The sequence below is a fragment of the Oryctolagus cuniculus genome, chromosome 18 (genome assembly GCF_964237555.1).
Source record: "Oryctolagus cuniculus chromosome 18, mOryCun1.1, whole genome shotgun sequence".
Classification (NCBI taxonomy): domain Eukaryota; kingdom Metazoa; phylum Chordata; class Mammalia; order Lagomorpha; family Leporidae; genus Oryctolagus; species Oryctolagus cuniculus.
Window position 1 is genome coordinate 20,714,538 of NC_091449.1, and position 26,378 is coordinate 20,740,915.

General features: G+C 52.2%; 1 protein-coding gene across 1 annotated transcript in view; it reads left to right on the forward strand.

Moving 5' to 3' along the window:
* Positions 1-24,624, forward strand: part of LOC127486809 (tubulin alpha-3 chain) — a 32,192-nt gene extending 7,568 nt beyond the window's left edge. The window contains exons 2-4 of the mRNA XM_070062524.1: positions 5,725-5,932; positions 22,077-22,225; positions 22,518-24,624. Of these exons, the coding sequence (XP_069918625.1) occupies positions 5,725-5,932; positions 22,077-22,225; positions 22,518-23,180 (1,020 nt within the window). The 3' untranslated portion in view covers positions 23,181-24,624. The remainder of the gene's footprint in view (positions 1-5,724; positions 5,933-22,076; positions 22,226-22,517) is intronic.
* The last annotated feature ends 1,754 nt before the right edge of the window (positions 24,625-26,378 follow it).

A 26,378-nucleotide genomic window follows, 5' to 3' on the forward strand; every position in this document is an offset into this window, starting at 1 on the left:
CTGTGGCATAGTGGGTAAAGCCACTGCCTGCAGTGCTGGCATCCCATGTGGGCGCTGGTTCAAGACCCGGGTGCTCCACTTCCGATGCAGCTCTGTGCTATGGCCTGGGAAAGCAGTGGAAGATGGTTGAAGTCCCTGGGCCCCTGGACCCATGTGGGAGATCCAGAAGAAGCTCCTGGCTCCTGGCTTCAGATCAGCACAGCGCGACCATTTAGGGAGCGAACCAGCAGATAGAAGACCTCTCTCTCTCTCTCTCTCTCTGCCTCGGCCTCTGCCTCTGCCTCTCTGTAACCCCACATTTCAAATACATAAATAAATCTTTAAGAATAAAATAAATAAATGTATAATTCATTTAACCTTAAAGTTGTGAAATGCACAACATATCATAAAAGAAAAAGAAAAGTGAACTTCCTACAGACGCTAATACATGAGATCTGTGCAGCACAGCAATTAACCTTCACATCCTGGAGTCTTGTTCAAAGACCCCCGGAAACTCGGATTACTGAAAATCACAAATATCACCCACGAAGGGACTGTTGGTTAGGTTCAAGAGACTTCTCAAAGGGCTGCCTTCTTTGAAGGAATTGCAGAGTGTTGCTAGCATAGATTGGCTGTGCTAAATGTCATTGATGGATGGCCCCCTGAGAGAATGAGAATGCCCCGGTCAGCCCTGTTTTCAAGGTGTGTTGGGTGGCTGCCACTTAGCACAGTCCTTGCGTCTCTTCTTGGGATGCCTACACACCATTTTGAAGTGCCTAGGTTCAAGTCCCAGCTCTGCTTCCCCTCCCAGCTTTCTGCTAATCTGCATTCTGGGAGGCAGCGGGTGACAGCTCAAATACCTGGGTCCATGCCATCCATGGGGGAGTTGTAGGTTGAGTTCCAAGCTCATGGCTCTGACCTGCCCCAACCCTGGCTAATGCAAGTGTCTGGGGAGTGGACCAGCAGGTGGAAAATCTGTCTGCCTGTCTCTGTCTGTCTGTCTCTCTCTCTCTCTCTCTCTCTCTCTGCCTTTCAATTGAATAAAAATACATAACTAAGAAAAGTCTTTTTAATGATCTGGGAGGGAAATTAAAAACAAAACAAGCTGGTCTTCTCTAACTTACATAGTTTAGCACACAAAGAAAACCTCTGTCCCCAAAAGATAGGATTAAGCTTCCTACATAGGATTACGCTTCGTTAAACCAGGGATAGCCTTTCATTTTCACGGTATGTGTTTTCTTGCACGGTCCTTAGAGGCAACAGTTCCTAATACACCTCCTGATGAGCTCAGCTTCCTGGAAACACACACCTGCTGGGTTCTGGGTTCTCCCTCTCCAGTGACTTATTCGCTGCCTCACAGCTGCCAGCATTGCACATCCACCACTAACGTGATGAAACAGACAGCTAACTACTGCTGCAAATTGGCATTAGTGAAGCCCATGGTGGAGTGCTGTCATCCTGGCGGTGTTTCTTGGACAGACTGGACAGACTGTTAGTATGGAAGCCCCATGCTGAGAGTGCGCGTCCCCAAGGAAGCTTCCGTATTGGCCGCAGTGATGCACTTGCTGGAGCCCGGGTTCCTCTGAGCGTGGCTGTACATGCAGACCTTCTTGATTCTCTTAACGCAAGTTTCAGATTCAATATAGGAGCCAGGTCTAGACAGAGTGGGCACCTTCTTCCTGTGCAAAGTGGCTTAGCTCACCTCTGGTGCCGTTGTGGGTCCTGCCCATACTGTCTGTCCTGCTGGAACGAGGCAGCCAGTGGAGCCCATCCGCCCTTTGGGCAGCCAGTGTAAGCAATACCGTCTTCACAGGCTGCAGGAACCCAGCACCGCCCAGAGGGCTGTAGCTGGAGTCCTGGCTTGCTCCAGTGTTACAATGCTACACCTCTGCTCCTGCCTTGATGCTTTTGAAGTGCGAGTGTAGCTGGCTTAGGGAGGGTGTACAGTAGCCTTTATTCTAGTGCTGATGTAGCCGCACTTCTCACTGTGACCTTTGTGGTGTCTGCTAGAATACTGCTTATATTCTACAGGGCCCCTACATGGTAGTTAGAGGGTAACTTATTTTCTCGGGAATCGTCTTTTCCTGGCTCCGTGGTTTCGTGTTATGTATCTACAGATAAGTGCCTAGCAAAGATTCTAGGACACAGATCTGAGTTCTATTAGCCGTGGGTCCCTCCTCGCAGGGCCTCCCCAACTGCACATTCTGCCCCCTGGGGCCAGTGAGAGTCCTAGATACTGACCAGACTCTGCCTCCTTGTGGTGCAGCCCTGGAATGACTTCAGGCGAAGCCACAGGCAATGTTAGGGCTCGCCTTGTTTGTCCTTTCTCAGAGATCACAGCTCTGCAGTGTTCAGTGTCTGGAAATGGCTGTTTCAGAGCTTTTATCCAGTTCTCTGTTTCTTACATTGCAGCGGGGAGGGGAGGGAGTGGGCATTCTCTCCCGACTGGGAGAGGAGGTTCCAGTGAACAGTTCTTCACCCGGTTTAGACCAGTGGTTCTCCACAGGAGGCCCTCCCGGTCCCCAGGTACATTTGGCAACGTCTGGAGATGGTTTTGGTTGTCACTGCTGGGGAATTGCTATTGTCATCTGCTGGGTAGAGCCAAGGAATGCTTCTCAACACCCCTGTTTCGGTGCATAATACAACAAGGAATTATGCGGCTAGAATCCTTAGTGCTGAGGTTCAAAAGCTTAGCGGAAAGAGTAGAATTTGGGGGGCTGGTATTGTGGGATAAGCCCCTGCCTCCCGTATGAGCACAGTTCAATTCCTGGCTACTGCTCCACTTCCAATCTGGCTCCCTGCTGATGCACCTGGGAAAGCAGCAGGAGATGGCCAAAGGACTAGAGCCCCTGTCACCCATGTGGGAGACCTGGATGGAGCTCCAGAACCAGCGAGTGGAAAATCTCTTTCTGTCTCTTTCTCTTCCTCTTTCTCTCTCTCTCTCTCTCTCTCTCTCTCTCTCTCTCTCTCTCTCACTCTGCATTTCAAATAAATAAATACTTTAAAAAAAAAAAAGTAGACTTTGGAGCCAGGCACCTCCAGAGTTTTATGCTGAGACTCTAGTCAGAGGAGCTGCCTCAATTTCCCTGTCTATAAAATGAGAATATGCAGCATGACCCCGAGAAGTGGAAACATCTGACGTGAAACATTTTAGGTTTGGTGCAGCAGTTAAACCACCACATGGGATGTCTGCATCTCAGAGTGCCAGGGTTCACGTCCCAGCTCCACTCCTATTCCAGCTTCTTGCTGGTGTGCACCCTGGCAGTGGGGATGATGGCTTGAGTACTTGGATCCCTGCCACCCACATGGGAGACCTGGGTGAGACCCTTACTGGGTCCCAGCTTTGGCCTGCTCCAGCCCTGGCCATTGTAGACATCCAGAAAGTAAATCAGTGGAGAGCTCCGTGTGTGTGTGCGTGTGTGTGTGTGCGTGCCTGCCTCTCTACTTTTCAAAAATGTTTTTAAAAAATTTAAAAAGCAGGGGCCAGCACTGTGGTATAGTGGGTGAAGCTGCCGCCTGTGGTGCTGGCATCTCACATGGGCGCTGGTTCGCGTCCCAGCTGCTCCACTTCCAATCCAGCTCTCTGCTATGGCCTGGGAAAGCAATAGAGGGTGGTCCAGGTCCTTGGGCCCCTGCACCCACATGGGAGACCTGGTAGAAGCTCCTAGCTCCTGGCTTCGGATCTGTTCAGCTCCGGCCATTGTGGTCATTTGGGGAGTGAACCAGCAGATGGAAGGCCTCTCTCTGCTTCTGCCTCTGCCTCTCTGTAACTCTGCCTTTCAAATAAATAAATAAATCTAAAAGCAAAGAAACAAGTATCTAATAACTGATAACTTATTGAGACCTGTGGGTTGGACTTGGTGGTTCGATGCCTGTCATTTGCCATTCGTCTTGATTATCACTGAACTCAAACAAAACCGTAAAAACAGACTGACTTGGAAACAAGTTAGAGAGGTGGGGGCAGTCCTTTGAAACCCAGAGCTTTGTTTCTCAAGATGTAGTCTTGGCCAACTTAAGAGTGATCTAGGGTGCTTGTTAAACTTGTAGTTTGCTGGGCCCTCTGCCAGGGCCCTAGGTGTGTAAAGGTGTAACAGGTTTCCCATGTTGAAGCTGGCAAACCTTTGACCCATCTTGTGCAAGGTCCAAAACATTTTCAACTGCAGGGGCTTAGGCATGAGAATCAGTTTGCCCTGGTGTAAGGGAAGATTCAGTAAGCTGATTAAAGAATTCTGTGCTCATTGAAATAGCTCTTTTTCATCATGTCTGTGTCCCTCTCCCCACCCCACAATTCTTGGGAAGGAGGGCAGGTTGCAGCAGTGAGGCCGCTTAATGTTAATGGGCTGACAGGGGCTGGTTGCCACCCTATAGGGTTACTGCCCAGTGCCTCTTGACCTCGCTGGAAGTAACTGTTGTTCCCGATTCCTCACCCTCATGGTAACGTGTGGCCCGCGTCACACCACATTTCTGTGGCTGAAGGCACCATACGGCTCAAGAAAGCTTTGTGTTGTCCATCGTGACATCCTCAGGGACGCACAGGCACTGCCTTGTCAGTCTAATCTTCCTGTCCTTGTCCAGACCAGAAGGCTCGCTCTCTCAGCATCTCCTGCTCTCAGGCTGAACAGCTCTCTCAGGTCAGCTTTGATCCTCTCTCCTGGCTTATGAGGATATTTCAGAAAGTCCACAGAAAATGGAATTAAAAGATCAGTTTCTTTTGATGAAAAAAATAGCTGAATCCATGTGTAGTTCTTTGTCATACATAATTTTTGTGAACTTTTTCCAAAGACCTTTCATATGCATCGATTTAAACATTTAAAAAATCTTTTAATTCCATTTTCTTTTTTTTTTTTTAAGTTTTGTTTTATCAGGGCTGGCGCTGTGGTATAGTAGGCTAAGTCTCTGCCTGTGGCACCAGCATTCCTATGGATGCTGCTTCTCTTCCGATCCAGCTCTCTTCTGTGGCCTGGGAAAGTGGTGGAAGATGGCCCAGGTGCTTGGGCCCCTGCACCAGCGTGGGAGACCCGGAGGAAGCTCCTGGCTTCTGGCTTCAGATGAGCTCAGCTCCAGCCATTGTGGCCATTTGGGAAGTGAACCAGCACATGGAAGACCTCTCTGTGTCTCTCCCTCTCTCTCTGTAACTCTGCCTCTCAAATAAATAAATTAATTAATTAATTAAATCTTTAAAAAAAACTTTTATTTATTTGAAAGGCAGACTGACAGAAAGAGGGAAATACAGAGAGCTTTTCCCATATGCTGGTTTACTCCCAAGTAACAAGGGCTGGGGCTGCGCCAGGCGTAAGCCAGGATCCTGGAACCCCATCATAGGTGGCAAAGGCCCGAGTACCTGGGCCATCATCTGCTGCCTTCCCCGGGCCCATTAGCAAGGAACTGAATCGGAAGCAGAGCAGCTGGGACTCCAGCTGTTGCCCCAATATGGGAAGCTGGCATCACAGGCAGCGGCTCCACCTGCTGTGCAACCACGCTGGCCTCTTCCTTCCATCCCCCATGGCCCTTGTGGAACACCCTCATAGTTGCGAGCTCTCAGGGTCAGTGGCCCAGCAAGCAGCCTCTGAAGAGGACCAAGTCAGCTCTCTTCACAGATCTCGTGTAGTCTCAGAGGGATCTGGAAGAACGCATGCGGGCATCAAGTTTAAATCTCAATGAGATCTTGGGCACTGACCCAACAACCTCAGAGCTCACAGTATATATGGAATGAACCTTAGGAAACCCTCCCTTTGTCTTCCACAGTGGTCCTCTCCTTCAGAGGCAACCAGAAGTTTAATCTCGAAGGAAATTTGGCTGCCCCCACCACAGTTCTACGAAATCAGAAGACTTGAGAACTTTGCCTCCCTGTCTGACCTGCACATCTTTTGTTTGGATCGTGCGTCGGAAGGAGTGGAAAGATGGCTGCCCATCACCTTGTTCACTGCTGATGGGGTGGTCCAGCTTTTACCTGGTAAGTCGTGATGCCGCGGTGCTTTTGTTGGGACTCACTTCGGTACGCTGGGCTGTGCAGCACAGGAATGCCAACACAGAGACATGAATTTCAGTCTGGGTTTTAGAGGCTACAAGGTATGTATCCAATAAGGTCAATGCCTATAAAATAGCCCTAGTACTTGTTATAATGAGAATTCTGGATAATATGTTATACACATATATTGTGCTCATTTGCTTTTTCTTTTCTTTTTTTAAAGGATTTATTTCATTTATTTGAGAGAGACAGAGATCTTCCATCCGTTGGTTCACTCCCTAGATGGCTACAATGACTGGGGCTGGGCCAGACCAAAACCAGGAGCCAGGAGCTTCTTCCAGGTCTCCTGTGTGGGTGCAGTGGCCCAAGTGCTTAGACCATCCTCTGCTGCTTTCCCGGGCTCATTAGCAGGAAGCTGGATCAGAAGCAAAGCAGCCAGGACTCAAACCCCCACTCTGATATGGGATGCCACTGTTGCAGGCAGCAGCTTAACCCACTGAGCCACAACTACATACATAGCCCCATACACATTTACTTTTATATAAAAACATTTCCTAGACATTGGAAAAGTTCTTTTTCATCTGTATCACTTTAATTCTGAATTGTGAGCACTGGGAAGCTGGCAGCGTGTTTGAGCTGGGGCAGTTGTTAGTGGCTGGTTGCTGCTGGCCTGGTGCACGTCAGGAGAGCTGCTGGTGCTCCACACTGGGGCCTTGTGACCTGTCTCCCTTCATGGCTGCCGGCTCAGTTCCTGAGAATAGTGGTAACGTTTGTATTGCAACCTGCAGGGCCACGATTCAGCAACCTTTCTATCAGTGGTAGTTTTTGTCTTTTTCGAAGGTTTATTTATTTTTTTGTAAGGCAGAGTTACCTCTCAGAGAGGCACAGGCAGAGAGAGAGAGGTCTTCCATCTGCTGGTTCACTCCCCAAATGGCCACAACTCCTGGAGCTGAGCCAATCCGAAGCCAGGAGCTAGGAGCTTCTTTTGAGTCTTCCACGCAGGTACAGGGGCCCAAGGATTTGGGCCATCTTCCACTCCTTTCCCAGGCCATAGCAGAGAGCTAGATTGGAAGTGAAGCAGCCGGGACCCAAACCAGGGCCCATATGGGATGCCGGCACTGCAGGTGGTGGCTTTACCCACTAAGCCACAGCACCGGCTCCAATGGTAATTCCTTTAGTTTATCAGAATACAATGAAATAGCAAAATATACAAAGAGTCATGAACTAATATACAAGTTAGATGCACGAACAGTGTACCAGTCATAAATGCTTATGCATGCAGAGAAAATCTTCGCTGGGGGATGAAGGTGGTGAGGTATTCAAAATTAAGAAGGGAGGCAGGCTTTGGAGATAGTGGTTAAAGCGTTCATGTCCCATATCAGAGTGCCCTGGCTCTTGATTCCAGCTTCCCACTGGAGGTCCGGGGGCCCATGGTGCAGGCTCCAGTGATTAGGTTCCTGCCACCTGCCTGGGACACTGGGACAGAGTTCCTGGCTCACAGCTTTGCCCCGTGAGTGAGACCATTGCAGGCATCTGGGGAATGAGCCAGCCGCTGGGAGACCCGGATGTGCACTTCCTCTTTCTCTCTCTGCCTTCTGCCTCTCAGACTGACAAAGGGAAATATAAGAAAGAAATTGAGAGAAGCTCATATGGTTAGGACCATTTAGCAACTATCTTAGTCCCAAACAAACAGTGATTCATGTGCCAGCAACCTATTGGAATTACTTGTAAAATAATACTCAATGAAATGAAAATTTTATTGTTTTTCAGGGGATGAGCTATACTTGAAAGATTCAGACTTTTTAGAAAAAGTTTTGTCTACTGAAAAAGGTATAGAATAAGTCATGAGGGAAGGCAAGAAGTTTCACCGAATAGTGATCCACAGCCGCCATCACTGTAGCCTTCACGTGACCGTTCAGCCACAGTACAAGCACATTTATCCCAAGAACTATGTGGCGAGTAAGAGCCACTTGTAGGGCGCCGCTCGATGGTACGCTGGCCTGCCCGAGGTGGTGCTCATAACAGTGAGAGCTGATTAAACTTACTTGAAATGTAAGAAACCTGTAAAAGTTCTGATGCAGTGATTCTTAGCTCTCTTGCTTATTTTTTTTTTCTGTAAACTTTACAGTATGCCACCACAAGTATAAAGTTTATAAAGTATTAATGATCTTGCTACCAAGAATTCCATGGCGATTTCTCATCTCAGAAGTTTAAATAAGATGTTCGACTGCTGTGGTTCTGCTGGTCCACTATATTTGCACTTTCTTTCCCAAGGTGCTGTACAGAGTAACCCATGGGTTTCTCACACTTGCTGCTAGAAATTAACTAAAAGGTTAAAATGACGATGTCACTGTTTTCTCCCTGCATTTTATCTTGTCAATTAACATTCAATAATACAGTTGTACAAGGAAATCTATTGTAGTTAGTATTTTAAAGAAATATGAAGCCATAACAAAAGCCATCACTGTTTTTACTCTAGAGTGGTAGTTAATGAATGCAAAGAAGTTAGAGAGATGTGGTATTTAATTAATGCGTTTTATTTTTGGTACATTTAATATAAGTATTTTTTCACCTCCTTTGGAGAGGAATGTTTACTGATTAAAGGTGAGAAATGATCATTCTTTTTCAAGATCTTGACTGTATCATACAATTGATTTCATTTTTCATGAAATGTCTCCATTCCCTACCAGTAAAATAAAAACAATGATAAATACAAATGAAGTGTGTGTTATTTAATCCTGATTATAGGAAGTGGTTTTCAACCCCGGGCATTTCACTCTCAGAGGACATTTGCTGATGACTGGAAGCCGTTTTGGTGGTCACCTCTCCAGGGGACAGGGGTCTGCTGCTGCCGTCTAGTTGGGAAAGGTGCCCAACACAGATAGCGTTACCTGGCCAGGAGTGAGTGCTCCGAGCTGAAGTCCATCAGCGTACACTGTGGCTTTGCCAGTGAGGACACCGGGAAACAGACCCACGCCACTCGTCAGCGCCAGAGCCAAGAGCAGAACCTGCCTCCCGGCCCTGCTCCCTGTAACGGGTTAAGGGCTAAACGGGTGGTTCAGATGTCCCGGTAGTTATGTGACCGGTCTTTCTCCGTGGAAGAGCTACAGTTTTGTCGTTAATCCGAGTAAAGCTGCCCCTAGGAATCCCTTCTGGGAGATTCTCACCTGACTTCCCACTTGTGATGGCCTGCTCCCCAGCCCCGAATAAGAGGGGTGTCCTCACGCATGGAAAAAATTAGATTGTTTCAGAGCCCAGCTAGTGCTCACAGCAGCTGTCTTACCTGATGCATTCCAGCTACCTGGGCCGCAGGTGCAGAAGCAGGAAGCGCACAGGTGTCCCTGCCCCATGCCTAGGATGCCGTCTGTAACCTCAGGAACAATGACGTTGTTTCACATTATCATGGCCTCTGTCTGTTCTGAGCCTCTTGGGTGATGACCTCCGGAAACACCCAGAACTAGGCTGGCCTTGGCATCTGTCATTATTTCTGAGTTTTCCCTCTCCACACCGTACGGTTATTCCACTCCTCCTTGCCCCTTCTGTGGTCACAGCTCTGTTGGTTGCTTCCCCTCTAACTGACCTGTAGACACCCAAGTCCCTCACTGCATGCCCTCAGACCCTCTTCTCTCTTTGAAGGAGGTAAGTGCTTCCGGGTCACATGCTTTAAGGAGGGAATTGTTTGCCTTTTACCTTGTTGTTTCCCCTCTCACTGGTTGGAGAGATTTTAGTGTAAGCAGGCAGATAGGATAAAAATCGATTCGATTTGTGAGCTGGAAGACCATGCCTTCACCATGCCCTGGGTGAGCTCAAGCCCCTACCTGACCCCACCTGTATGCCCGCCTGCCAATCAGACTATGTAACCACTCCCCTTTGGGACACAGCGGGCCCCTCCCTAGTTTGCCCTTGTTCGCCTTGTTGCCCTTGGCCTTGGCTCTCTGCTCTCCTGCCTGTACGCTTGCTGCTGGTCTGCTCTGCCTGGTATGGACCCAATTTGTCTTCTAGACTTCTCTTTCTCCTCTAAATAAAGCCCTCACTCTCCTGCACATTATTCTCACTGAATAAAAAGCTTAAAAACTTACCATGTTATCTGGTCTATTTGAGCCAGTATTCAGAATTCTTCTCTGAATATGTGGCAAGAGCCCGCAGGCTTATTAATATTGAAAATTATGAATAAGCATGGCCGGCGCTGTGGCTCAATAGACTAATCCTCCACCTTGCGGCGCCGGCACACCAGGTTCTAGTCCCGGTCGGGGCGCCAGATTCTGTCCCGGTTGCCCCTCTTCCAGGCCAGCTCTCTGCTGTGACCAGGGAGTGCAGTGGAGGATGGCCCAAGTGCTTGGGCCCTGCACCCCATGGGAGACCAGGAGAAGCACCTGGCTCCTGGCTTCGGATCAGCGCAGTGCGCTGGCTGCAGCGGCCATTGGAGGGTGAACCAACGGCAAAAAGGAAGACCTTTCTCTCTCTCTCTCTCACTGTCCACTCTGCCTGTCCAAAAAAAGAAAATAGAGAAAGAAAAATTTTAAAAAAAAGAAAATTATGAATAAGCAGTCCGATACCAGTTAAATAATAGGTTCACCATAATTTTTCAAAAAGATTTATTTATTTGAAAGAGTTACAGAGAGAGGTAGAGACAGGGAGAGAGGTCTTCCATCTGCTGGTTCACTCCACAGATGGCTGCAATGGCCGGAGCTGTGCTGAACCAAAGCCAGGAGCCAGGAGCCTCTTCCACATCTCACACGGGTGCAGGGGCCCAAGGACTCGGGCCATCTTCTTACTGCTTTCCCAGGCCATAGCAGAGAGCTGGATTAGAAGAGGAGTAGCCGCGACTATAACTGGCACCCATATGGGATGCCGGCGCTTCAGGCCAGGGCTTTTTTTTTTTTTTTTTTTTTGACAGGCAGAGTGGACAGTGAGAGAGAGAGACAGAGAGAAAGGTCTTCCTTTTTGCCATTGGTTCACCCTCCAGTGGCCGCTGCAGCCAGCGCACTGCGCTGATCCAATGGCAGGAGCCAGGTACTTCTCCTGGTCTCCCATGGGGTGCAGGGCCCAAGCACTTGGGCCATCCTCCACTGCACTCCCTGGCCACAGCAGAGAGCTGGCCTGGAAGAGGGGCAACCGGGACAGAATCCGGTGCCCTGACAGGGACTAGAACCCAGTGTGCCGGCGCCGCAAGGCGGAGGATTAGCCTAGTGAGCTGCGGCGCCGGCCTCAGGCCAGGGCTTTAACCCACTGTGCCACAGCACTGGCCCCCAGGTCTCACAATATTTTTGTATTAGGATAATTTATTTGAGAGGCAGAGAGGTGGAGGTCCCACCTGCTGGTTCATTCCCATATACCTGCAATGGCCAGAACTAGGCTGGCCCGAAGCCAGGAGACAGGAATGTAACCTGACATAGGATTAGGCAGGCAGCTAATTAGGATAGCTGGAGCTGGAGGTACCTGGGAGCCACAAGCCCCCACCCCCTGTGTAATTCTAGCCTACTTGTCAATGAAATCTATTCTACTTCCCCCTTTCCCAGATGCATCTGCTTCAGCATGCAGGACCTGAGGGGGGAGTTTGCCATGGAAACATGTCTATAAGGCTCCATTTTAGGATTTTATGGAGGTAACATATAATGCCCAGGTAGTTTCATATCTGCAGAGGCTACACCACCCCAACCCACACTCCACCCAAAAGCAGGTGCTGGGATACATTCTCCCTCTGTCACCACAGACCAGGACTGGAGGAGGCGCTGGGGAGCTCTGTGCTTTCCCTCTCCCACCCTTTTCTCTCCTGGCCATTGCCTACTCATGAGGGGTATTTCTTTGTGTGGGACAACCTATGCTGGAACTCAAACCAGTGCCCACATGGGATGCCACACCGTATACAGTGGCCTTACCCTCGACGCGCCATGATGCTGTCCCCAGCAGGCTAATTTTTAAGTTGATAACTTTGTATGGCTTGCAAACGATGTTCTACATATCTACATTTTGCCCTTGGCAAAAAAGAAAAAAAAAAGTTCCCCACCCCTGACTTAGGCCAAGCCAGTTAATTATCTCTTGCCTCTCCACTTCTATGCTTTCCCTCACAATAGATTCTCCATTGAGCTGGAAAAATGACCTTGCAATTGAAATGTAAGTCAATGTCAAGTCACTGCCCTCATTAAAAGTCACCAGTTGAGGGTGAACATTTGGCATAGTGGTTAAATGCCGCTTGGGACAACTGTGTCCCGTGTTAGAGTGCTGGGCTCCAGCCCGGGCTCAGCTCCTGATTTCAGCTTCCTGCTAATGCACACACCCAGGGAGGCAGCAGGTGATGATGGCCCAAACAGTTGAGTGTCAGCCACCTGTGCAGGAGATGCAGCTGGAGTCTGGCTCCTGTTTTGGCCTGATCTAGTGCCAGCCAGTGCAGGCATTTGGGGAGTGAACCCACAGATGAGGGGTCTCAATAAAACAATAAGATGAACCATAATAAAAAAAAATGCCTAATGGCTTCTCTTCACACTTCAAATGTACATATACCACGCCGACAAGGCCTTGCCGTTCCCTCTGCTCTCATCACGCACCCCTCTGCGTCTGTCCTCCCACCAGCAATGTCTTCTCTTCCTTCTCTTCTCAAAGCTCCTTCCCGCTTCAGAACCCTTTACACTGACTGCTGCCTGGAGACAAAACTCGACCTCGGAATAACTTTAGTTCCTGGTTCTCTGTCACTGCAGCCTGAGAAAAACAGGTGAAAGATGGAGGATGCCACCTAATATGTGGATTAGTGGCATAACTGAAAGAAAAGTTCAGGACAAATGGAAGAGACACATTATTCAAAGAGAGTTTTCCTTTTTTTTTTTTTTTTTTTTTTGACAGGCAGAGTGGACAGTGAGAGAGAGAGGCAGAGGGAAAGGTCTTCCTTTGCCGTTGGTTCACCCTCCAGTGGCCGCCGTGGTACTCTGCTTCCAATCCAGCTGCCTGCTAATGTGATCCTGGGATGCAGTAGGTTATGGCTCAAGTAGTTAAGTCTCTGCCTGGGGCCGGCGCCGTGGCTCACTTGGTTAATCCTCCGCCTGCAGTGCCGGCATCCCATATGGCTGCCGGGTTCTAGTCCTGGTTGCTCCTCGTCTGGTCAAGCTCTCTGCTGTGGCCCGGGAGTGCAGTGGAGGATGGCCCAGCTCCTTGGGCCCCTGCACCCACATGGGAGACCCAGAGGAAGCTCCTGGCTTTGGATCGGCGCAGCGCCAGCCGTGGCGGCCATTTGGGGAATGAACCAACGGAAAGAAGACCTTTCTCTCTCTCACTGTCTAACTCTGTCAAATTAAAAAGAAAAATAAATAAATTTAAGTGATCTTAAGATTCGAAAAAACCTGACAATTTTTCCAAAGTCCACCAAAGCGGGCACTCGATCCCACCCCATCCCATCTTCTGGGAGTAGGGGGTACCCTCCCGCTCCTGTGGCCGGGAAACTCATTCCTTCACACTAAAGCAGCAATCAAACCCTGCCGGTCTCCTGAGTGCTGAATGGGAATGGCTTTCCTGCTGGGAGAAAACAGAGCAGGGTGCCAGGACTGGGTCGACAGGGAAGTAGACCTCTTGGAGGCGGCCATGTCTGCAAAGACCGAACGAGGAGCGTGGAGGCGAACAGCCCTAGGGTGCCTGGGGAGCGGGTGGACAGCCCACTTCCTCCTACTGCAGTCATTCGCACACCTGGGGCTTGGGTGCCCGGCAATGCCCCAAGCTCCACCACAGCGCTTCCGCCCTCACCGTCGGGTCTGTGCAGCCGTCGGCCACTCCGCGCCCTTCCCACCAAACCCACACCCAATCAGAAGGCGCCCCAGATCCGCTGGCTGAGCATCAGCCAATAGGAAGCAGGATCTGGAGCCTTGGCCCGCCTTGAGGGACTCCGGACCAATGACTGCCCCCCAGCGAATCCGGGGCAGCGCGAGGCAGCTATGGGCTGTTGGGCGCGCGTGCGCCGTGGTGGCTGCTGGCTCCGGCGGCAGTTCAAGTCCAGTAGCGGCGCCAGGCGGCAGCGGTGAAGTTCACCGCGGTAGGGTCCCGGGGACGGGCCCAGGCCGGCGGGCGGAACAGCCCGCCACTTGGGGCAGCCAGAGAGGAGGGTGGGAGAGGAGGCCGGGGCGGGACGCGGGCGGCCCAGGGCGTCCATGGTGCTCTCGGGTCTGAGGGCAGCGGTGACAGGATGAAGGCGGATTGCCCTGGGAGTCGGTGGCTAAGCGCCCGACGCAGCCGGGTGGGGAGAGGGAGGGAATTTTTTATTTTTTAAAAGTGATGCCCAGCCGGCGCCGCGGCTCACTAGGCTAATCCTCCGCCTTGCGGCGCCGGCACACCGGGTTCTAGTCCCTGTCAGGGCGCCGGATTCTGTCCCGGTTGCCCCTCTTCCAGGCCAGCTCTCTGCTGTGGCCAGGGAGTGCAGTGGAGGATGGCCCAGGTGCTTGGGCCCTGCACCCCATGGGAGACCAGGATAAGCACCTGGTTCCTGCCATCGGATCAGCGCGGAGCGCCGGCCGCAGCGGCCACTGGAGGGTAAACCAACGGCAAAGGAAGACCTTTCTCTCTGTCTCTCTGTCTCACTGTCCACTCTGCCTGTCAAAAAAAAAAAAAAAAAAAAAAAAAAAAGTGATGCCCGTGACGCTGATGGAGTTAGGCAGGATCAGGGTTGTCAGTCTCTGGAAGTAGCGGTGGGCTCTGAAGCCTGGAGGGCGCTTGTCCCTGCTCCTAGAGGGGCCCGCAGTGCCTTTGTGCATGTAGCCATGGCTGTTTCTCCTATTGGAAATTTCCACTGAGCGGCTGCTGTGGTGGCGCCGGCGGGTAGGCCGCCCCGCCTTGGGACTGGCAGCCTCGGTGAGCGCCGCTTCTGGTCGTGGCTGCTCCACTGCCGATCCAGCTCCCTGCCCATGTGCTGGGAAGACAGTGGAAGGTGGCCCAAGTCCTGCCCAGGTAGTTCCAGGCCCCTGGCTTCGGCCTGGCCCAGCCTGGCCATTGCAGCCATTTTGAGAGTGAAGCAGCAGATGCAAAATCTCGCTCTAATTCTGCCCTTTTCCAGGTCTTTTAAAACAAAAATTCAACTGAGAAGTTCTAAAAAGTTGTATTCTCCATTTTGTTTGAAAGACAAAAGATCTTCCGTTTGCTGGTTCACTCCCCAAATGGCCACAACAAGGCTGCTGGGCCATGCCTGAAGCCTGAAGTTGGAGCCTTGGTGGCAGCCGGTCTCCCACGTGTGCATCAGGAGACAGAGTACTTGAGCCGTCCCCTGCGGCCTCCCAGGAAGCTGGAGTTGGGAGCAGAGCCAAAACTCAAACCCAGACATTTGGATATGGGAAGCCAAGTGGCATCTTAACCAGTGTCAAATGCCCACCGTTGAGATGCTTTTTTTTTTTTTTTAAGATTTTTTATTTATTTATTTGACAGGTAGAGTTAGAGACAGTGAGAGGGAGAGACAGAGAGAAAGGTCTTCCTTCCATTGATTCACCCCCCAAATGGCCGCTACGGCCGGAGCTATGCCGATCTGAAGCCAGGAGCCAGGTGCTTCTTCCTGGTCTCCGATACGGGTGTAGGCGCCCAAGCACCTGGGCCATCCTCCCCTGCTCTCCTGGGCCACAGCAGAGAGCTGGACTGGAAGAGGAGCAACCAGGACAGAACCCGGCGCCCATATGGGATTCCGGCACCGAAGGCGGAGGATTAGCCAAGTGAGCCACAGCGCCGGCCCTTGAGAAGCTTTTAAAAAGCTTATTCATTGGGCGGCACTGAGCATAGCAGGTAAAGCCTCCTCCTGCAGTGCTGGCATTCCATATGGGTGCTGGTTCTAGTCCTGGCTGTTCCAGTTCCGATCCAGCTCTCTGCTATGGCTGGGAAAGCAGAAGATGGCCCAAGTCCTTGGGCCCCTGCACCCACTGGGTGACCCAGAAGAAGCTCCTGGCTTTGGATTGGCCCAGTTCCAGCTGTTTGGGCCATTTGGGGAGTGAACCAGCAGATGGAAGACCTCTCTCTTCGCATCTACCTCTCTGTATAAATAAATAAATCTTTAAAGTAAAAAGCTACTCATTTAAAAGCAGCACACGGGATCCTAAATAAATACCCAAGTCTGAATAATCCTGGTTTGTCAGCTTGCACTCAAACAGTCCCAGCAGTGTTCTCTCCATAGCAGAGAAGAGAGAAACGTTCCCTCTGTTAGTTCACTCCCAAATCGCAGCGACAGCCAGGGATGGGGCAGGCCAAGCCCCAGAGCCTGGAACTCAGTCGGGAACTGCCACATGGGTGGCAGGGACCCAGGTACTTGAGCTGTCACTTGGCAGCCTCCCAGGGTGCAGAGTGGTAGGAAGCTGAATCGGAAGCAGTGTCGCGGGGACTCAAACCAGGAACTCGGATAATGGGATGTGAGCATCCCTTTTAGTAGCACTGTGCCAGATGCGTGCCCTGGAAATGGTTTTATTGAGATGAGAGCTTACTAAAGAAATGTACAATTGGGGGGTGAGTGTTTAGCAGTTAAGATGCCGGTTAACAAGCTCGTGTCCCACATCAGAGTATACAGGTTCTATACCCAGTTCTGGCTTCTGACTGCTGAATCCTGACTCATGCAAACCCTGAGAGGTAACTGGACTCCTGCTGCCCACATGGGAGATCTGGATTGAGTTTCTGGCTCCTAGGCAGTTGTGGAGTGAACCAGGATATGGGAGTTCACTGTCTCTTGGGTCTAATTTCAAATAAATTTTAAAAAAAGAGTTATTTAGTTGAAACACAGACTTACAGGGAGAGAAAGGGAAAGATAGAGATCTTCCATCCACTGGTTTGCTCCCCAAAAGGCCGCAACAGCCATGGCTGGGCCAGGCGGAAGCCAGGAACCAGGAGCTTCATCCGAGTCTCCTACATGGGTAGCAGGGGCCTAAGGACTTGGGCCATCTTCACTGCTTTCCCAGGCGCATTAGCAGGGAGCTAATCAACAGTGGAGCAGCTGGGACTCGAACCAGTGCCCAGATGGGATGCTGGAATTTCAGGCGGTAGCTTACGCATTATGCCACAATCCTGGCCCCTTCAGTAAATTCTTTTTAAAGATTTATTTATTTATTTGAAAGAGAGGCAGAGAGAGAGAGGTCTTCCATCCGCTGGTTCACTCCCCAGATGGCCACAATGGCTGGAGCTGCGCCAATCCAGAGCCAGGAGCCTCCTCCGGGTCTCCCACACAAGTGCAGGGGCCAAAGCACTTGGGCCATCTTTCACCGCCCTCCCAGGCCGCAGCAGAGAGCCGGATTGGAAGTGGAGCAGCTGGGACTCAAACTGGCGCCCCCCTGGGAAGGCTGCAGAGGATGGCCCAAGTATTCCAGCTACCCATGTGGGATACCTGGAATAAAGTTCCTGGCTCCTGGCTTTGGCTTAGCTCAGTCTTAGATGTGGCAGCCATTTGGGGTGTGAACCAAATCCTTCTCTCTAACTGCCTTTCAAATAAATACCTATATCTTTCTGTCTGCCTTTTCAAATAAATACTTTTTTTAAAAATAAAGAAGCCAACACTGGCACCATCTAGTCCCGGCTGCTCCACTTCTGATCCACCTCCCTGGTAATGGCCTGGGAAGGCAGTAGAAGATGGCCCAAGTGCTTGGCCCCTGCACCCACGTGGGGCACCTGGATGAAGCTCCTGGCTTTAGTCTGACCCACCCCTGGCCATTTCAGGCATTTTGGGGAGTATGCCAGCAGATGGAAGCTCACTTTCTTTTTCTCCCTCTCTCTCTCGGCTGTGCCTTTCAAATAAATAAATAAATCTCTAACAAATAAAAACTATAAAGTAAAATCTAAAATTGACCCAGGTGAGGGTCGCGATGGTAATTTATAGTGACTGTCTTGAAAGCAAAGAATAATTTTCTCGGATGCTCTGATTAGAGATGGAAATGGCTGTTCTCCATCCCCATTTTATAAATGAAGAAATTGGGGATTTATGGATGTCACAGATCTTACTTGGATGTTACTGGGGCAAGCTGAGTAGAATGCCAAATAAGGCACCTTGTGAAATACACGGTACCTGGATTTAAGTGTAAGGCAAAATAATCTGTCTTTTCCTCTCTCTCTTAACTCTGCCTTAGAGATAAATGAGTAAGTTATTTAAAAAGTAATATGGATTCAAAATGGTGTCGTTAAGTAGACTCAAAAGGGTTTTTCCCTGAATGTTGGTGGATTCCTCCCTTGGAGGAGTGAGTTCCTTTGTATTGGAGAGCTTTCTGTGGGCTGGCATGGCACAGTGGGTTCAGTTTCCACTAATAACCCCAGCACCCCATACTGGAGCCACCAGTTCAAGTTCTGGCTGCTCAGCTGTCTGCTAATCAGCCTGGGAAACCAGTGGAAGATGGTCCAAGTACTTGGGCCGCTGCCACCCATGTGGGAGACCAGCTTGCAGTTCCTGGCTCCTGGCTTTGGCCTGGCCCTGCCCTGGCTGTTGCAGCCATTTGGGGAGTGAACAAGTGAATGGAAGATCTCTCTTTGTTCTCCGTGTCTTTCAGGTAGATAGACATTGTTTTTTAAAAAAATTCTTTCTACTTTAAAAAAATGCTTCCTACTGAGAGTATTGCATTATGTTTATGTTTGAATGCCTCTGCAGACTCTGATATTTGTTGCAAATACAGTAGGAAATAGGACTTCAAGTTCTTAGGATTGTAGATTAGAATTGAATGGGTGAGCACCTCAAATTTGATGTGATCTCTATGAGTATTTGTGGTTTACAATATCCACAAGTCGGGGTGGATATTTGATCCAGCAATTAAGATGTTACTTGGGACACCCACATTCCATATTAGTGTCTGGGTTTGAGTCCTGCCTGAGCTTCCAATTCCAGCTTCGTGCTAATGCACTCACTGGAGGCAGCAGATGTCTCAAGTTCTTCCATCAGTGCCTTGCACAAGGGAGATGTGAATTGAGTTCTGGGCTCCTGGCTTTGCCTGCCTCCCAGCCCTGGCTGTTGCAGGCATTTGGAGAGTGAACAAGTGGATGGAAGATCTACCTCTGTTCTCTGTTTCTGTCCCTCTTCTGCCTTCCAAATAAAGATTTTTTAAAATGGGGCCGGCACTGTGGTGTGGCGGGTAACCAGCCACTCTCTTCAGTGCCAACATCCTGTATGGGTGCTAGTTCGAGACCTGGCTGCTCTACTTCTGATCCAGCTCTCTGCAATGCCCTAGGAAAGCAGTAGAAGATGGCCCAAATCCAGACCCAGAAGAAGCTCCTGGCTTCGGATCAGCCTAGTTCTGGCCGTTGCAGCCATCTGGGGGGTGAACCAGTGGATAGAAGACCTCTCTTTATCTCTGCCTCTCCTCTCTCTGTGTAACTTTCTCTCTTTCAAATAAATAAAAGCATTTTAAAAATAAAATAAAATTGAATAAATCGCTAGTGTATGTCCAGGCAGGCTCCTGGCAGGAAACAGATGGTCCATTCAAAATGGGTGCCTTGAGGAGAAGCTAAGCAGCATAGATATGGATAGGGTTAAACCATGAGGGTAGGCGTTTATTCTTGGGCTGAAGATACCAGTTAGGACATTCATGTCCCACGCTGGAGTGCCTGGCTTGAGTCCAAGCTGGTCTGTGCTTCTGATCCAGCTTCCTGCTACTACACCTGGGAAGCTGTAGGTGATGCCCAGATGCTTGGGTTTCTGGCCAGCATGAGGAGATCCAAATGGAGGTCCTGGATCCTGGATTCCACCTGGCCCAGCCCTGGCTATTGGAGGCTTTTGGGGGATGAACCAGTGGATGGAAGATGTTTCTCATCTCTGCCTTTCAAATAAATAAAAATGTTAATTAAGAGTCATAAAATAAGAAAGCATCAAAGGACAGTTCTGGGTCCCAGCATGCCTTATGCCTGGAGCTGTTGTGCTCCTGGGCTTGAAGAGGTCGGAGGAGGAAGTAGTTACTAGCAGTTGAGAAGGCAGCTGTATGAAGAGTGCCAAATGCTGAGGACTGGGGCTTTGATGAAGGTTCTCAGTGAGTCCCAGCCAGTATGTAGGGGGGGAGCCAGGGACCAGGCCCCTGACCACACTGTCTAGTCAGCTGCTGCTGCCTGTATGAGGCCAGAGGCCAGGGACTCCCTCTGATGCTGACCACATATGTCAGCCTCCCGAAGCACACAATGGGATTGAAACGGCAGACTGGATGTGGGAGGGCAGGTGGCAGACACATAGTGACCACGTGGGACCTTGCCCATTCTTTCTCTCCCAATTCACATTATCTTTTGATCAGGCACAGTTCACAAATGCTGTGTATTCAGAGAATTACTGTGGCTGGCCATAAGAATGAATTCATCTATTTTTTTTGACAGATCATTTATTTGAGAGAAAGAGAGAGAGGGAGGGAGATTTTCTATTTGCTGGTTCCTTCCCCAGATGGCTGCAACAGCCAAGGCTGAAGCCAGGACAGTAGCTTCATCCAGGTCTCCTATGAGGGAGACAGGAGCCCAAACTTGGGTCATCTTCCACTGCTTTTCCCAGGCTGTTAGCAAGGAGCAGAATCGGAAATGGAGCAGCTGGGATGGGAGATGATGTTGCAGGCAGCGGCTTTACCTGCTATGCCACAGTGCTGGCCCCGGGAATTCATTGGCCACCAACTTTTACAATAATGTAATTTTTGTGTGATGGCAAACATTTAGGTTCTAGGGCTAACTGTGGCACTTAATAGGTAGGGTGAGCAAGGATACAAGGGTGACCTAACCATTGTAGAAAATGAAAGTTGAAAAAGCCCTAGAAACTGAAGCGTTATACACTGTGAAAGTGTTTCACATGCCCTGTAGCTGCAGCTTGCCTGACAATGAGCGAGTTTCACGTTTATGTTCTAGTTCCCAGCGCGAGTGTATCTCTATCCACGTGGCGCAGGCGGGCGTCCAGATCGGCAATGCCTGCTGGGAGTTGTACTGCCTTGAACATGGCATTCAGCCCGACAGTCAGATGCCAAGTGACAAAACCATCGGTGGCGGTGGCGGTGATGACTCGTTCAACACGTTCTTCAGTGAGACAGGGGTGGGCAAGCACGTGCCCAGAGCCGTGTTTGTGGACCTGGAGCCCACGGTGGTTGGTAGGTGCTCGGGTACCAGAGGGTGGGATGCCCGGTGTGGGCTCCCCTGCAGAGAGAACAGCTGTAGGAGCCCATGCTGTTGTCGAGTGAGAACTGAAAGGTTCACGATGCACAGTCTGACTGCGACTCGGCAACCCCTGACCCACAGCTGCTCTGCCGGCACACGGTGGGCTGCGGAGAGATGTGCCGGGGGCTGCCTCGGCCTTGGTCGGGTGGCTTCTGCAGACCCCGTGTGTGCTGGTTCCCTCCCTGCCGCCGTGCTCTGTGTGCTGGTGCAACTCCCACATGACAAGGTCAGCGTAGAGCATTCGTGTGGTTCTCCCAGCTTAGAGCCCAAGGTCGTGTGAAGGAGAGCTGCAGAGAGATGGGTGTGCCAGGGGACAACAGTGTCACAGCCTGGGAGGCCCAGAGCACCTGGGCAACCCCGACAGGACTGCCCAGCCAAAGCCACACTGACCTAGGCACTGCCCAGTTTTAAATTATTCCTTGAGGCCGGCGCCGCGGCTCACTAGGCTAATGCTCCGCCTAGCGGCACCAGCATACCGGGTTCTAGTCCCGGTTGGGGTGCCGGATTCTGTCCCGGTTGCCCCTCTTCCAGGCCAGCTCTCTGCTGTGGCCAGGGAGTGCAGTGGAGGATGGCCCAGGTGCTTGGGCCCTGCACCCCATGGGAGACCAGGAAAAGCACCTGGCTCCTGGCTCCTGCCATCGGATCAGCACGGTGCGCCGGCCACAGTGCGCCAGCCGCGGCGGCCATTGGAGGGTGAACCAACGGGAAAGGAAGACCTTTCTCTCTGTCTCTCTCTCTCACTGTCCACTCTGCCTGTCAAAAAAAAAAAAAAAATTATTCCTTGAAACAAATTGGTCCCCGTGTGAGGGGTGAGAGCTGCTCTCCCTTCACCGCAGCAGGGAACTCTGGGATTCCTTCGGTGAGTTGACCTCACCCGCTAAAATCCACGAATTGCATGGGTGGTTTTGCATCACAGATGTTTTCTGAGACACTTGCGCCCGTGGGGGCTACAGGGCACACCGTATGCTTTGTGGAACTGAGCAGGGCCGGCCGCGCCGTCTCGGTGAGTACAGCAGGCCCCGCCTCCCTGGTCTCTCTGCAGACAAAGTGCGCACGGGCACGTACAGGCAGCTGTTCCACCCGGAGCAGCTGATCACTGGGAAGGAAGACGCGGCCAACAATTACGCCAGGGGCCATTACACCATCGGCAAGGAGATCGTGGACCTGGTGCTGGACCACATCCGCAAACTGGTAAGGGGCGCCCTCATCCCGCATAGCCTTGGGTTGGCAGGGGAGGTGGCTCCACAACACTCAGGCCAGGATCAGGAGCCCGACCTGGTCTGCAGAGGCCTCTGCGGAGGGTGCGTGTGCGACTCACTGTGGGTCTTATCGTGTGCTTCTTTGCTTCTGCTCTAACACGTGTTCACCGCAGACGGTCTGAGTCTGTGTTAACTTGCAGAGGCCGAGAGAAGTGAGCCTGGCGGGGGGCAGGTGGGCGGCACGGCCTGCCCGGACCCGGCTCACGCTGTGTGGTTTCTCGCAGGCGGACCTGTGTACGGGGCTGCAGGGCTTCTTCATCTTCCACAGCTTTGGGGGTGGCACCGGCTCCGGGTTCGCATCTCTGCTCATGGAGCAGCTGTTGGTGCACTATGGCAAGAAGTCCAAGCTGGAGTTTGCCATCCACCCAGCGCCGCAGGTTTCCACGGCCGTGGTGGAGCCGTACAACTCCATCCTGACCACCCACACGACCCTGGAATATTCTGATTGTGTCTTCATGGTGGACAATGAAGCTATCTATGACATCTGTCGGCGCAACCTGGACATCGAGCGTCCCACGTACACCAACCTCAACCGCCTGATCAGGCAGATCGTGTCATCCATCACGGCCTCCCTGAGATTCGACGGGGCCCTGAACGTGGACTTGACGGAGTTCCAGACCAGCCTGGTGCTGTACCCCCGCATCCACTTCCCGCTAGCCACCTACGCCCCGGTCATCTTGGCGGAGAAGGCCTACCACGAGCAGCTGTCCGTGGCCAAGATCACCAATGCCTGTTTTGAGCCGGCCAATCAGATGGTGAAGTGTGACCCTTGTCATGGCAAGTACATGGCCTGCTGCATGCTGTACAGGGGTGACATGGTCCCGATGGACGTCAACGCGGCCATTGCCACCATCAAGACCAAGCTCACCATCCAGTTTGTGGACTGATGCCCGACCAGCTTTAAGGTAGGCCTGGGCGTTGGGAGGTGTCACCCCATCAGCGGGCAGCAGACCTCCGGGAGAAGGCATACTGTGATTAGCAGGCTGCGTGCCCTGACACACCTGGTTTGCATCTTCATGCCCTTTGGTTTTTAACCTTGTCCACAATGATTTTCCCCATAGACAAAACTATGGATTCCACATTTGTAAGCTCTGATGAGTTCCCATGTATTGGGGGAGTTTCGAGTTCCAGATCATTCAGATGGAAAATGACATGAGAAACCCAGAGCAGTGTGTCTGCCGTTTCCCACGTGGATGGCTGTGCTCCCTCTGATCACACACCACTTGTTAGACGCTCTCAGCCCCCTTGATGACAGCTTGACACAGATGACTTATTTTTTTCTTTCAAGTTGTATTTTATTTATTTGAAAGGCAGAGTTACAGAGAGGCAGAGGTAGAGAGAGAGAGCGGTCTTCCATCTGCTGGTTCACTCCCCAAATGGCCACAACTGCCAGAGGTGGGCTCTTCCAGAGCCAGGAGCTTCTTCCAGGTCTCCCACATGGGTGCAGGGGCCCAGGGACTTGGCCATCTGCTGCTTTCCCAGGCACATTAGCAGGAATCTGGATTAGAAGTGGAGCATGGGCTGGCGCTGTGGTGTAGCGGCTAAGCAGCTGTCTGCAGTGCCAGCATCTCATATGGAGATCAGTTCAACTCCCAGCTGCTCCACTTCTGATCCAGCTCTCTGCTGTGGTCTGGGAAAGCTGTGGACGATGCCCAAGCCCTTGGGCTCCTGCACCCGTGTGAGAGAAACGGATGAAGCTCCTGTCTCCTGGCTTCAGGTCAGCACAGCTCCGGCCACTGCAGCCATCTGTGGTGCCCCTTTGCCCCCGGGGTGCTGTCTTGGGGCAACTTCTGCTCACTGGAAAGCAAGGGAGGCGGAGAGGTGAGGACAGGACCACAACAAGCACCGCGACCTCCCTAGTGGGCCAGGGAAGGACCAGCTTCATCCTCTCAGCCCAGGGAACGGAGACGGGAAGGGAGGGGCTGGTGACCATGAGCACAGGGAGCCCAGGGCCAGGCAGGGGCTCTTGCTGCCAGTGGCGGGCTCCAGGCCTGTCAGAGGTCCACCTTCGTGGGTGTGGGGCAGCCCCCCACAGCGGTTGTGGGGTGGCTGTGCTGAGCAGGGCCAGGCTGCCCAGGGCTGAGGCAGCTATATCCCCACATCAGCTCTGCCCAGGACGTCACCCTGGAACTGACGAGTCCGGGTGGCCTGCCTGAGAGATGCTCAGTGCTGTGAGTGTGCACCTGGGGCTCGAGGCACCTGGGACCCCCACACCCCTCAGGGTCCCCCACCGCCCACCCTCCCCACCGTGCCCTGGCCTCCTGAGGTCATGCGCCCCACCTCACCCCTCCTCTGTCAGCCCGGACCCTGGCCATCTCTCTACCACTCTGCTCTTGCTTATTCTCCAGGTTCTGGCACAACATGGAGACAGAAGTCCTTATCCCCGTGCTCAGGTGGGCTGCTGAGTCATGCCAGAGACAGCCCAAGATGGCTCCATCCTTCCAGGTCACTGGAGCCCACCCTCCAGCCACGGGGCCTCTCTCCCTGACATCTGTGGGAGCAGCCTCCAAATCTAACTCCTGCCCCAGGCCCCACTCCTGGCAGCACAGACCCGGGGGCAGGGCCCTCAGCTGCACCCTCCCCACGGTCTGTACTGCGGCAGCCCACAAACAAGTTCAGAGCCACAGAGACCACATCCCTGGCCATCCTTCAGACTAGGTCTTTGTAAGCCTTGAGCCTGGCCCCTGAAGCCAGGCACCTGCTGGACAACTGCCTACCTGCTAGGCTGGTGCCCCAACCCTGTAGACACAGCTCTGGGGTGGCGATGGCCAGGCGGTGTCCCTCGGAGCATGGGGACCCGCAAGCCACCCCCTCTACTTAACAGAAACAGAGGCCTCAGAGTAAGAGTGCCCAGTGCTTGCCCCACATCCAGCTCTGTCCCTGCCTGCAGTCCTGAGTCTCAGGGTCACTCGGCTCTGGCCAAATGCTGACCAGTGCCTGCCTGTGACCACAGCTGGGCTCAAGGTTGGGGCCCGGGGACAGGTGTGATGCCTCATGTTGGGGTTTCTGACCCCAGTCCCTCCCTGGGGTGAGCTGGGGTGTGGAGGGCTCACTGCAGGAACCCAAGCCTGTCTGGGACGAGGCAGCCGCCCTCATCGTCCTCTTCTTCAGGCTCTAACAGTGCCGCTCCTCGGCGTCCCTGCAGCCGAGAGGGACCCGGGATGAGAAGTCACTGGGGGAGCTGTCCGCCCGCCCCCTCCCCCGTGTCCTCAGGGAGGCGGGGTCTGGCTCTCACAGGCACAGTCCTTGAGGCAGGGCCCCACCTCCTCCCCCAGCACCCTGGCCCGTACCTGCTCATATTTGCTGATGAGCGCTACTCACTCTGGGGCACCAGCACCTGAGCCGCATGCTGGTAACACCGGGCTGCTGCTGACCATAAGGACAAGGACAGCACGCATCAGGCCGCAGGCAGGAGTAGCCACAGGCCCGTGGCTCCCCGGGGTGCTGATCACAAGGTTGCTCCCCCTGGGAAAGTGGCTCAGCACCTCCTTGGTCCTGGGCCTCACACTGCCCCTAGGCTGCCACCTTGGGGCCACAGTCGGTTCTTTTCCCTTCAAGGGCACACTGCTCTGCCTCTCTGCCCACTTCCCCTGCCCTGGCATGGAGACCACAGGGTGCAGGGCCCTGGTCACCCACACACCTGCTGGCCTCCTCTGTGGAGTGTGAATGAGTGCACCACTGTGTCGTGTCCAGAGATGCTGTCCAGCAACACTTGGGTTTTAACTGATTCTTTTATTCCCCCTCCCCACTCAGCTTCTCAGCTTTAAATTGCATTGTAAACTCTTTGGAAGACTCACAAAGTGCTGTAAAATAACACAGCGAGTGCTGAATGGGGACCACTCAGCTTCAGCAGTCAGATGTTCCTAATTGGGTGGAGGAATCTCATTCGTTTTCCTTTCTCTGCCTGAGTTCAAACTCCAGATGCCTAGGCTTAGTGTTCTCCACATTGCACTTTCCTTCACTGGGGGAGAGGTTTGTTCCCCAGAGTCCGTGTGCAGGGAGCATGGGTGCATGGGCCCCAACCCAGCTCCTGCATGGACTGACGCTGGCCTCCTGGGGTGGCTTTGGATGCACAGGAGTGAGTT